The sequence below is a fragment of the Phoca vitulina genome, unplaced genomic scaffold (assembly GCF_004348235.1).
Source record: "Phoca vitulina isolate PV1807 unplaced genomic scaffold, GSC_HSeal_1.0 scaffold14, whole genome shotgun sequence".
In the NCBI taxonomy this organism is placed as follows: domain Eukaryota; kingdom Metazoa; phylum Chordata; class Mammalia; order Carnivora; family Phocidae; genus Phoca; species Phoca vitulina.
The window spans coordinates 42721406-42735359 of record NW_022589717.1 but is presented as its reverse complement, the minus strand read 5'-3'; the positions used below and the strand labels follow the sequence as shown (position 1 = coordinate 42735359).

At 34.7% G+C, this 13954-nt stretch overlaps 1 protein-coding gene across 12 annotated transcripts in view; it reads left to right on the top strand.

Moving 5' to 3' along the window:
- Positions 1-13954, top strand: part of LOC116637607 (probable ATP-dependent RNA helicase DDX60) — a 110808-nt gene that overhangs the window by 24265 nt on the left and 72589 nt on the right. For all 12 annotated transcript variants that reach the window (XM_032413163.1, XM_032413165.1, XM_032413164.1 and 9 more), the window contains 5 exons: positions 5667-5808; positions 6896-7051; positions 10366-10471; positions 10932-11047; positions 12325-12485. In XM_032413163.1, the coding sequence (XP_032269054.1) occupies positions 5667-5808; positions 6896-7051; positions 10366-10471; positions 10932-11047; positions 12325-12485 (681 nt within the window). The remainder of the gene's footprint in view (positions 1-5666; positions 5809-6895; positions 7052-10365; positions 10472-10931; positions 11048-12324; positions 12486-13954) is intronic.

Sequence of the window (13954 nt, the reverse complement as noted above, 5' to 3'; positions counted from 1 at the left end):
TATGATTTTCTTTTTCTAGTAGTCTCAGCAACATGGCCATAAGCACAAGGGAAGCAACTGATTGGATGGTATGAAAAAAAAGGGACAAGATAATTTAGGCACAGAAAAGCTATTAGTGGATCTATATAGTTTTATGGAAAAGAAAAAAGGAAAAAAAGAAAAGAGATTTTAGTATCCTTGCAAGAAGATGGTAAAAATGATAGACTAGAAAACAAAGTTTCATGGAGATAAACCAAGTGGACTCTACTGTAGGGCCTATCCAGAACTGAGGTCCTGATATGATCAATAAAGAGGTGTGAATGATCATTATACAAAGTTAGAGGGATGGGTCAACAGGTGGGAGTAAGGAATTATTCATCAGGGAGGGTGGCATACACTTATTATTTCCTTGTCTATGTCTCCCATTCACTTATTTTTCCATCTTACTATAAATGTCTGCAACTCTCCGCCTGAAGGATTTATTTGCTTGATCTGAAATGCTGGGTGTTAATTCTCATGACCTCCACCAATGATAGATGAGGAATTGGTGGATGAAGACCCCAGCTTCCTTGTATGTAAGTTGAAATAAATACTGAAATGTATTCTACACTGTCTCCTAGAATTCCCCAGTGGAATTAAGTTCCAGTTGTCCCCAGTGGTCATGGATTGGATAATGTATCCTTTATTGGTTTCTTTTCTTTCCTGTCTTACTTCTGCATTCCCTGGCTGGTGTTTCTTGTGATCATTCCCAAATAAACTTTATTACTTGAAGTTGAGTCTCAAGGTCTGCTTCTAGGGGAAGTGCAAACCAGGACAGAGAGGGAGGGTAAGTTTTGGTGATGACAAGGTCATGGGTGTGTCCATGAGAATGTGAAATGGATAGAGTGGTGAGGGAGTCACTGGATATAAGAAATTCAAGAAATGTTGCAATAATTGTCTGCTTGGAGGTTAAAGCTATACATGGTGTTGTTAAGAGAGAGGCAGAGGAAGAATGTGAGCCAGGCGTGAAAAAAATCATTAAGTGAGGGGAAGTGAGCAAGGAATTTGCTAAATGAACATGATAGGGAGGACTTTTGAATAGTACAGACAGATGGAAGGCTGAATTTTATAGAATAGTGTAAAAAATAGTTTGGAAATGATGAGTTGGTGATTGATGAGGCTACCACCTCTACTTCATAATCCTGAGGTAAAACTGTGTGTGGAAGGATGAGCAGCTTTTAGCTGTTAAAACTGCAAGGGAAGTAATGTTATTGGGGAAGAATCAGAAATTGCATCCAAGTCTCTATTTGCTCACTTTCCCATTCTCAGCAAACAAGTGTGTCAGAATGACCTGAGAAGAATCATTTAGGGTTTCTTACCCTTTTTTTCCCTAGGGTCCCCTATGGCTGTCTGATGAATTCTTTGAAGGGAATTCTCCCTTTTTCAGGATAATATAAATGCATAAAATAAGATACTTAGGATTACAAGGGTATCAGTTATATTGAAATAGTTATTAAAATATTAAAACATACATTTGTGATGTGGTAATATATGTATTACCTCATTACTACATTAGACAATCAAATAACTACCATACTTTCAATGTATGATAAGTATAAACAGTATCTCTAGATGTTTGTAGCACTTGCAATGTAATGTAAAAATATGTTATTTCTACTGGTGCCAAATCCCAGCTATGGCATAGGAATATGACATATCATCTGGGTTTATTATTGAAAATATACATTTTTGCTACAAGTTAGCAAAAATAAAAATATAATTTTCTAATCTAGTTCATGAACTCCCTAAATTCTATCAGGTAAAAAACTCCTGTGATAAGATCTTTTCTGCATGACCTCCCTCCTTACAACCCCAACTTCTGGTTGGACTGGCATGTGCCCTTACTTTAGGGATTGGGAAAAAAAAGTCAAATTTCCTGCCCTTTGAAAGAATAATATTGATCTATATATAACAAATATTATTGAAAAAGACAATCACCTTTTTCTGTCCACATTGTACCTCCCTCATAAAGTGTCCGTGAATTGAGGAGGGGAGAGAATTGGAGAATAAATGAAGTCACCATGAGTGGGGTGGGAAGGGCATGATAGAATCCCCCTAAAGTTTCAGAGGTCTGTGCATAGAGAGAACCTGTGATTTAGTTTTCAGGACACAGACTGGGAGATAGCTAGTCTCATGTAGGATACCTGTGGCTATATGTGCCAGGGAATTGGACTGGAAAATGCAATGTTGTGTCTATCCATGAAAATGTGGGAAACGGTCCCTGTACTTCCTGAAGGAGGGTCTGAAAGTTCTTGTAGGCTCTAAAGGAGTCATGCTAGTTGATTGAGAGGGAAGGGGAAGCTGCTAGTCTTTACAGAATTCTCAAAAGCCAGATGAGCGGATAAGTGGGAAATGACATGGAAAAGACCCCTTTAAATCTGAGGACTGTATTTCAGTAGACTATGAGCTCTATGGAACCAAATGGAAGCCACTCCACAGCCACTGACCATTTAATCTCTATTCAAGGGACCTGGGTTTATTGCCTGTGTAGAATACTGGAGTGAGGTATAAATGGAGATAGCCATACTGAATGGTGGGCACCGTTTTTTACCAAAATGTATAAATCTTTTTATACACACTTTTTTTTTTTTTAACCACAAGTGTATAAGCACTCTTGTCAAAGCCTGGCATGGGGGACTCATGAAGAGACTTGATCTGAGTGTGACTAGGAAGTAATTGAATTGGACTGATTTTACTTTGTAGTGCTTACATTATATTTACTGAAATAGCATAATGTGTACGTAGGATCAACAAAGTTCAGAAACAGAAAAATACATTGATTGTGTATCTAGGTTTATATTTGTGAGCATTTACAACTGCTCTAACAGAAGTGTAAAAGGTTTTATGATGTGGTATACAAAATACCATGTGGTTGTGCTGATGTTTGGGGGAGAAAATATTTTCCTATATCTCAAATCCCATTGGGGAACTTTCCTCTAGGCATTTTGATAGTCTGTTAGGAAGAGGCTGACTATGGTTAATTAAAGGAACAGGAAGACTGTATTTCCAGCTCCTTTTAGTTTACTTTATTTATTTAATTTTGAAGATTTTATTTATTTATTTGAGAGAGAAAGAAAGAGAGAGAGTGCATGCATGAGCGGGGAGAGGGACAATGAGAGAGGGGAGAGGGAGACACAGACTCCCTGCTGAGCAGGGTAGCTGGAGACAAGGCTTGATCCCAGGACCCTGAGATCATGACCTGAGCCAAAGGCAGATGCTTAACGGACTAAGCCACCTAGGCACCCCTAAATTTACTTTAGACATTTCAATAAAAGTCATGTCAGACTAATACATTAAACCTATTGATATGACATGTCAGATATTGAAATAATGCATTATAACATCAATATTATTGTGCTACGAGTTTTGTTGTAAAGTTATTTCTCAGGTAATATTTGATTTTTTGTCAACTTTTTGTAGGTTGAATTACATATACTCAGTTACTGAATGGTATGAATGTAATGTAGTATTGATTTACAGATTTAGATGAATGCTCTGTATGTATAGTTTTCATTTATAAAGAGTTTTATAAACAATTTTTATGGACAGTAGTAATTAGGTGAAAGGATATTACAAAGTTTTTCTAAATTATGGAATGTTCTAAGATGGTTCTGCAAGACATTGTGGTTTTAGCTGATAGAAAACATCATTCTTCAATTAGGATGGCATGGATTGCGGACATGATAGAAATAGCTGCTAGTTATTTTGCACCAGTTTTATGTGTGTACTTTACCTATATTACCTCATAAAGACATAACAATACTCCTCTTATGTCCTCATTTTACAGTTGAAAAACTTGGGTTCAGAAAGCCTAAGTGGCCCATTAACACAACTAATAAATGATCAAGGTGGGAGATAATTTCATTTCTGTCCAGCTTCTAAATCTGTGCCCTTCCCACCATCCTCTGCTCCCTTGATAAGGGGAAACAGCTGATTATCCCATAGTCAAGCACCCCTCTGGTCTTTTCTATACTCCATGCTTCATTTTGGTAGCACCCAGTAGCTGGAAGTGTAAATTCAGGTAGCCTCTGAAATTTTTACAATAAAAGGCATATTCTGAGGTCTCTGGAGAAAGCAACTAAGCAAACTTTGAAAGGAGAGTTTCCTGTTTACTCAAATAGTGACACTTGGAGACCATATGGAGGCACTTCTTAATTGAAGTTAATAAAATGAGGAATGTTTGCTGTACTATATTCACATATTACCATTTGTTTACTCAGTGGTATTATGGGAAAGGATTGGATGGGGAGAACCTTACATGGCAGTGGTTCTCCAAGTATGGTTCTCTTGACCAACAGCATCAGCATCACCTGGGAGCTTGTTAGAAATGCAAATTCTTAGGCTCCATCGCATAGCTACTGAATCAATCTTGGGATGATGCCTAGCAATCTGTGTTTTATTTGACAATCTTTCCAGGTGAGGCTCCTGCTGAAGTTGGAGAACCACTGTTCTATGGCTCTGTGGAGAGCTCTTTAGTATTTTATTGTAGTTAAAACTACACTGTAGGTAGGAGGATCTTACCTTGATATTTATGACTTTTCATGAATCTTGGGCAATCTCCCTAACATCTGTTTAGAGCTATGTTGTCCAAAACAGTAGCCCATAGCCACAAGTGGAATGTAGTAGTCTGAAATGAGATATGTTCTAAACTTAAAACAAACACCAGATTAAAAAAAAAAAACTAGCATGAAAAACATGTAAACTACTCTGTTAAAATTTTTATATTGATTACACGTTGAAATGATAATACTTTGGATATGTTGAGTTAAATAAGATAAAATTTTGCTTGTTTTTAAAAAAAATGTGACTTCTGGAAGTTTAGAATAAAATATGCAGCTTACCCATGTTATATTTGTGTTGGATAATTCTGGGTTCTATTTCCATATCAATATAGATAAATAAATTGTTCACATTTGGAAAGCATTTGGTTTTATCATTGAGGGAGTGTGGAGCAGAGAAGCCTCGGTTTCCCCCCACTGAACTTAATTCCCCAAACACTATCATTGACTGAAAAGATGACTAAGCTCTCACTCGCTAAGGTTGTTTACTCATGTCTACTCAACTCTGAACTAAGTGTGGCCAGTGAAGACATTCTGTCTGTGTTAGGCATGAAGACATTCTGTGTTAGGCATGAAGGTAGCCTCACTATTATAAATTCAGCAGGTGCACACCAATGTAGGTGGAAGGGAATCTTTGAGTTTGAAGGATTCAGCATCTTCTAGACCCCTAAACAATCAAATACTATTTCTTAAATCCTCTTTTGACCTGAAAGTAGACTCGGAAAACATTAAAACCTCAGTAAAGAACAGAGGCACATTTGAAAACAAAAGTATTTCTGTAGCATTGGGACTACATCTGTGAATTTGTGTGAGAAAAAAATTGTATTGAGTCAAACACAGATTTCTATGATTCAGAATAAAGAATTATGCTGAATTAATTTTTTGGCCAGTTTGGTTTTATTTTATGATCTAACCTTTTACGATATAAAGCATTCATCATTATCCAGCCTGAAAGGACTTACATTAATAAGAATTGGAATAGCCTTGCCAACTTGCCTTTCATTGGTTTATTGATGCATTTGAAGTTGTATTATAGTTTATTGTTAATATAACAATTGTCAATGACTTGGTTTTATATCTAATTTTCAGAAAAAGTGGTGTGAATATTTCATCCTAAGTAATATAAACATTTGTGAGTTTTGGAATCTGAATTTAATTCACCTTTCGGACTTAAGTGATGAACTTTTGTTGAAGAATATTGCTTTTTACTATGAAAATGAAAATGTTGAAGGTACCACCTTAGTATATTATAATAATTGTACTTTCATCCAGAGATAAACATTATACAGTCTTTAAAACTTCAAAATCATTTTTTTATGTCCAACATATAACATAGCAATTATTTTCCTTTCAATCTTTGTTTATACATGTATATAAGTTTTATTTAGTTGCAGTCAGAGTGAGTGTTATATTTTAAAACATTTTTAACTTAGTATACTCAAGTATTCTCAAAAAATATGTGTTTGGGTATTTGGCATTTCTAGATAATTTTAATAGTTGAAATTTTCATTTAAATATATGCATTACTTGGGACGCCTGGGTGGCTCAGTTGTTTAAGCAACTGCCTTCGGCTCAGGTCATGATCCTGGAGTCCCGGGATCGAGTCCCACATTGGGCTCCCTGCTCGGCAGGGAGTCTGCTTCTCCCTCTGACCCTCCCCCCTCTCATGCTCTCTCTCTCTCATTCTCTCTCTCAAATAAATAAATAAAAATATTAAAAAAATATATATATGCATTACATTTTTAAAAATATTTACTCTAATCAAGGTAATCATCCCACTACTATGAGATATTTAGGAAATTTTAATTTTTTTCCAAAGACAAAGCTGATTTATATGTTATATGTAATTTGTTTTTCTTTCTTTGAATTATTTTGTTAGAATAAATTTTCTGCTGTTTCTTAATAGTCAAAGAAAAAAAACATGTTTTAAGAGAGCCATAACTCATTGAGTATTCTTGAAGCTTCTTTGACCTCTAGAATTTGGTTCCTACACATTGCAAATATTGGAATGAGTTAGCTACATATAAATTTAGCAACTTTCTACAAATTTTCTTATCTCTGAAAAATAAGTTATATTCAGTTTTATTGGTTGTAAAGTTATATGTGTCATAACCTTTTTTTTACTTTATAAAATAGATATTCATAATCTATTATACTGTTATGATAGCTGTAATTTATTCATTTAGGTGCAGAGTGGAACTCACTGAAAATTTCACTCTTTGACAAATATTTCAGAACTCTATGAATGTAGTCAAAGTGCACGCTTCTGTATATATAGGAATGACTTTTAATATTTAGTACTTTTAACTATTATATAGGCCTACATTTGAATTTGGGAGATGTCATTATGAAAGATTATGAACATCTCTGGAATACTGTGTCAAAGTTGGTCAGAAAGTTTGCTGTTGGAAAGCCATTTCCTCTGAGAACAACAAAACTTTCTTTTCTTGAAAAGAATCCATCACCAATCAAAGGTAATAAATCTCTAAATTAATTTGAAATAACAGTTCAGATCTCTGGAAATTTTTTTGAAAACACTACTAATTAAATGCTGTATATCTAAATAATTTTCTGGCACTATGCATTTAAATAATAAATAATAAATAAATAATAATAAATAAAAATAAGATTACCTTTTGCTATATCATTGGGATAATATGCTATGACTATAATTTTGAAGAGTTATATGTTTTGCTTGTAGCTAATGTTGTTGCCAATTAAAAAAAAAGCCAGATATATGTGACTTCTGTTTCTATCAATTTCTATCAATATGGCAGTATAGGTTAGGGGAAAAATCTCTTTTGGGAAACAATTGAAATGCTGGTAAGACACACCAAACATCTTTTTGTATTATCATAGCTAAGCTCAAAACAATAGAAGTGCAATTCCAGGAGCCAAAAATAAAGGGAGAGATGGATCTCTGGCTAATACAAAATGAATTACTCTGATGATTTCCAATTATAGGCCCATCCTCCCAAGAATCTGGGGTTTCAGTTATTCTTAGTAGTGTCAAGACAACTCTAAGCCAGAAAATTAGCTTCAAGTGATCAGAAGAATCTAGTACATTCTTTGTAGAGGAAAAACATCATAAACCCTGGGAACGCCTGGGTGACTCAGTCAGTTAAGCGTCTGCCTTCAGCTCAGGTCATGATCCCAGGGTCCTGGGATTGAGTCCCACATTGGGCTCCTTGCTCAGCAGGGAGCCTGCTTCTCCCCCTGCCTGCCACTCCCCCTGCTTGTGCTCTCTCTTTTTCTCTCTGACAAATAAATAAATAAAAATTAAAAATATCGGGGCGCCGGAGTGGCTCAGTCGGTTAGGCGTCTGCCTTCGGCTCAGGTCATGATCCCGGGGTCCTGGGATCGAGTCCCGCATCGGGCTCCTTGCTCCGCGGGAAGCCTGCTTCTCCCTCTCCCACGCCCCCTGCTTGTGTTCCCTCTCTGACTGTGTCTTTCTCTGTCAAAAAAATAAATAAAATCTTTAAAAAAAAAATTAAAAATATCATAAACCCTGGTTTTACAAGATACAGGTTTTACTCATATTCTGCCAAATACGAGTACAAATATGAATTTATAAAGAAGTAGAGGAAATAATCTAAGAGAAACTGTAAGCTATAGAGCTAGAACTTCATATTTTGTAATTATCAAAAGTAGAATATACTATATGTGTATTTAAAATGCTCAAAGAAATAAAATATGAAATTTGAAACATGAGAAAATTACAAAATTCTATAAAACACCATTCATATTTTAAAGTAATCAAAGTTGTAGCAATGAAAATATTGCCAATGGATAGGTTAAAAAGCTGATTGGATATTGCTAAAGAGAATGTGTGAACTAGAAATTCATCAAAAGAATTACACTTAAAAGTAGAGATGAGGTGTATAACCATGTTATACACCTTAAGCTTATGTGTCAATTATATCTCAATAAATCTGCAAAAAAAACTAAAAAAACAAACAAAAGAAATAAGAGCTGAAGCAATATAAAAGATATGTCAAAAAACAAGATATAATGAAGAAGTCTAGCCTTCTATTCATTTGGAGATTCAGAAGGAAAGAATGAGCCAATGTGGGTTAGACAATATTTGAAGAGATCATGGCTGGGTATTTGCCTGGATTGAGGAAAGACAAGAATTTGCACATTTAGGATATATGATGAATCCCAAGTGGGATAAATGAAACATATGAACATACACACTCACAGATAAATACACACACTGGATACAATATAGTATAATTATAGAATATAGAAAATGAGTATCTTAACAAATTACCTAGAAAGGAACAAAAATTAGTCTATAATAGACTTCCTCTATAACAATGATAGAAATCAATATAGTGAAATTATATGTTTCTTAAAATATTTAAGAATGAAGAAGTAATATAAACATTTTTAGAAATACAAAAACTGGGACTCCTGGGTGGTTCAGTTGGTTAAGCGTCTGCCTTCAGCTCAGGTCATGATCCCAGGGTCCTGGGATTGAGTCCCACATCAGGCTCCTTGCTCAGCAGGGAGTCTGCTTCTCCCTCTGCCTGCTGCTCCCCCCCTGCTTGTGCTCTCTTTCTCTCTCTCTGACAAATAAATAAATAAAAATAAAATCTTAAGAAAAGAAATACAAAAACTGATTTATCCATCATCATAGTATCATGGAAGATATTTCCATTTGATGAATTTGAGGAAGAATAAAATATCCCCCTAAGGAACGTGAAAAGGAAATCTAATGGGAATTTGGGATGTATCGATATATTTTTCAGAATATGGGGAAGAATATATATACTCTTATGTCCAGATAAGTTCTACCAGACAAAGACTCTTGAGGAAGATCAAATAAGGGGTTTGAAGATCAAATAAGGGAGTGGTTAGGTAAGATCAGGAAGAGAATAAAACCAATGTAGGACATGTTAATGAGTAGGTTTCCACTGTGGGCAACTACAGGTAGATTTTACTGGGAATCTTAGAATGTTGTACAAACCACCTCAGAGATGTCTTACCTGAAGAGCAGGATAGATGGGGCATTTAACCTGCAACTCCTGTCATACTTTTGGCTGAGGCTATCTCTGGGGCATTGAATCCTTAGCACTTCTGGCCTTCTTCACATGGCTATAAGAAGAAAAGTGCTCAGGCAGAGAGTTGCAGAGACCTGCAGTAAGAAGGTGTCAGGCAAACACAGGAACAGTGAACACCAAGGGGATAATGGGTAGAGCAATGGCAGCTTACCTAGAATTATGAACCAGATATAAATAAAAAGGCATTCATTAGCCACTATTATATATAGGATATATGTGTGATATGTATTGTATCTATCACATGTAGGTGTATATGTGCAGATACATATATATGTATACATATATATAATATCAAGGAGGATGTAAGAAAATACTGTAATGATATCAAATTATTTCATTATTATCCATATATTTTCCCCTACTTTTTTAACATTTCATTTCCATAAAAGTATTTATGTAGGAGGTCTCTGAGTGAGAGTTCCATATTCAAATTCCTTGTAATAAGGGACAATGAAGGAAATAAACATTTAAAAATAGGAAACAGTTATTTTTCTACCTACCTACCAACATCCCTAAATGCTGCCTATTTCTTCATACTCTGCTATGTTCCAAAATGTTTTAATGTGGGCAATAGCTTTATGGGAAGGTCTGGAATTGATAAATGTAATTAAAATCAATGAAAAATGTTTTTGAATATAAGGTTTTAGAACATGATGTGTAATGTTTCTATGTGAAAGTTTCACATTTGACACTGTCTTAATTTTTTTTTTACTTGTTTACAGATACCGCCAAGGAAAACATTCCTAATTTGGGATTTATTTCAATGTCATGTGAAGTGGTTGATAAGTTTGTTGGTGACCTTTTGACAGATTTGCCTTTCTTAAAGAGGTATAAGACCAAAAATGTCTCAGTAAATGGGTGGAATGGATGACTTACTCATTAAAGATTCTATGAAATGCAACAAATTAAATGGAGTATATTAGGTGCAATATGTGTTTGTAACAAATAATGAGTTTAATAACAAATTTATCAATGTCTTTGATCTTAACTAGGTTAAAATCAACATAGTTTTAATCTTAGAGTAAAATTACTCCAGCTGGATGTTGTTAATTAGTGGCTTAATTAATGAATATTTGTTGATGTTGATGGGACTGTTAGAGATGTGGGGTAGATTCTGCGTTCTTAAGCACCTAATAAACTGCTTTTTGGATTCTAACACCCACATCATATTATAGAAAGAGGAAAGGTGGCTATGATTTTTTAAAATATTAAAAAAATGAAATCTGTGCTGTGTTCTATTTAGAGGCATGAAATTTAAAATATGCATGTGTTTCTTTTTGTCTCATAGTGATGATCCTATTGTAACTTCACTAGTTAAACAAAAGGAATTTGATGAACTTGTGCATTGGCATTCTCACAGACCCCTTAGTGATGATTATGACAGGACGAAGTGTCAATTTAATGGTGAGTTATGTGACTCTGGTGAAATAAATTAAAATCAATTTCATTCTTTTTATTTTGTAATAAAAAGTTATCATATCATGAGCCACAAGTTATATTTCTTGAATAATAATAGTCTACAAGATATTTAGATGTATGTCAGTAAAGATGGTAATGAAAAAGTCCCACTCTGTTTACTGAGTCATAGGAGCACAAATGCTGATGTCCTAGGAAGTGCACCAATACTGCATTTGTCACCACAAAATATGAAACTGTTTTAAATAAATATGATGTGTAGTTTAAGATATTTGTGTATTCCTTGAAGTTCATAATACTGAGGCAATAGTCTTTCAAGTAATTTCAGCTACTTTCACACTACCCAGTTGATGACGTGTAACAAGTGCCAGTATTTTATATACCTTCATTCTCAGGATGGTTGGAACTGCAAAAGGAGGCCCATGAAACCACTAAAAGTAGATCAACAGAGATTGATTTAGGGATCTTGTCTCCTTAGTTAATCCTTTGTCTTCATCCATATTTGTCTACCCCTATCTCACCTCCACCCTTCTTCAAGTTGACAAAACTTACTTTCAGAAGAATCTAGGAGTGTGCATAGTAAGCTCGCTCATACTTATCAGCCTGCTTACATAAACAGCTACTAAGATCCTGCAAGATGTGAGGGGATCTTTTAGATTAACCATTAATATCCCTCAAAATGGTTTAATTTGATATATGTAGATACAGACATAGAAAAATCAACCAGCTTAATTATCCCCTTAATTGTAGTTTTCTTTGGGTATGGAAGTAAATCATACCTTGATTGTTGGGATTTCCTATGTCTTTGGATTTTTCCATAGTGAAAGTGTTTTTTAGCTGCCAAGCTCTTGGCTCTGTGGTTATGGTTTAGAGTAAGGATTTTTCTGTCAAGCAGTGCCAGAAGCCAGGATATCCAAGATGGATATCTTCTTGATTTTGCCTCTATCTTCTTAAACTCATTCATAGGGCAAATAACAGAGGTAATACACAGAATCTGTTATTCTTTATAGCATCCTGATATTTGCTTTAGGAGGTAGGCAGTGAAAGAGTGTTTTGTCACTTCCATCTTTTAAATAAGGTAGGAAATTACTCCATAGACAAGAATTTGCCTGACTTGATTCCCTCTTTAACAAAGGTAAATCTAAATTACTAAATTACTATTTCAAACTAAAAAGTACATGTGTGGGTGGGATGGTATGAAGAATTAATGAGAATGCTGTTGAAAAAAATATAGTAGTTTTACATTTTAAGTCTTTCTTTTTCAGAAAAATCTAGAGATCCTCATTATCTTAGGTCTGTGCAGAAGTATCATGTTTTTCAACGATTTTATGGGAAATCATTAGAATCAGTCTCTCCAAAAGTTGTTGTAACTCAAGCTGTCAAGCCAAAGGATAAGTTCATTGCACCCAAGAACAAAAAGGCACATGTAGGTTCTATTAATTCTATCAAATTTTAAAACTGTTTATTGACTTTTCTTAAGTTGCTATTTGTTCAATTCCTCTGGTAGTTTCTTTCCATGCTATGCTTTTTCTTTTTATATATGATCACTTAGATTATTTTATTTACTTGGTAAGAAAGTCTAACCTCCATATACAAGGTTATATATGGTCCTGTATACATAATAAAATGTATATATATTTGAAAAAGAATATAAGACAATAGGTTACTAAAGGCTTAGATTTAGAAATGTTGAAATAAAATTAAAAATATAGTTCTTTTTTCTGGTTTAAGATGGCAATATAGGAGGTTCCTGAACTCATCTTCTCCCATAGACATACAGAATTTACAGATAAATACAGAAAAATTCTCTCTGAAAGCAATCCAGAAACTGGACAAATAACTCCTATACATTGGACAAATGAGAAAAATCCCACAATGAAACAGGTAGAAGAGGCTGAGACATACACTCCCTATAAACCCCATCCCTGGTGCAGAGACATACAATTGGGAGAAAACTCACAAGCCTCAGTTTTCCTCTCAGGAGGAAAGGATTGGGACCAGATTTTTGGTTTGGCACCCCAACTTTTGAGGTCCACCTGAAGAAAGGGCCCCTCATAACATCTAGCTTTGAATGCCAACAAAGCTTGCATCCACAGGACCCACAAGACTATAGCCTGACTATCCCCCCCAGGGCACAGAGGCAGCAGACTGAAATGCTTATTCCCAGTCTTTCCCTAAAAGAGACTGATTTGCATACTTTAAAAGCAGCAAAAGGAATCTAAGCATACCACTACAGAAAGCTATCAAATCACAAAGGAGGAGAAAAAGAGAAGAACAAAGGAATTGTAAATCAGTCAGAAAAAAATTAATGGCCATAGTAAGTCAATACCTATTAATAATTAAATTAAATGTAAATGGACTAAATTCTCCAATCAAAAGACATAGAGGGGATGAGTGAATAATAATAATAATAATAATAATAATAATAATAATAAAATACCCTACTATATGCTGTCTAAAAGAGACTCACTTCAGCTTTATTCAGCTTTAAGGACACACACAGACTGAAAGTAAAGGGATGGAAAAAGATATTCCATGCAAATGGAAGCCAAAAAATGCAGGGGTAGCTATATTTATATTAGAGAAAATAGAGTTTAAGGCAAAGACTGTATTAAGAGATAAGGAAAGTTATTATATAATGATAAAGGTGAAAATCTGAAAGCATTTTCTCTAAGATCAGGAATAAGACAAGGATGCCCACTGATATTCAAAATGGTACTGGAAGCCCTAGTCAGAGCAATTAGGCAAGAAAAAGAAATACAAGGCCTCCAAATTGGTAAGGAAGTAGTAAAACTTTCACTATTCGCTGTTGACATGACATTATATATAAAAAAACTCTAAAGACTTCACCAAAAAAATGTTAGAACTAATAAATGAATTCAGTAAAGTTGCAGG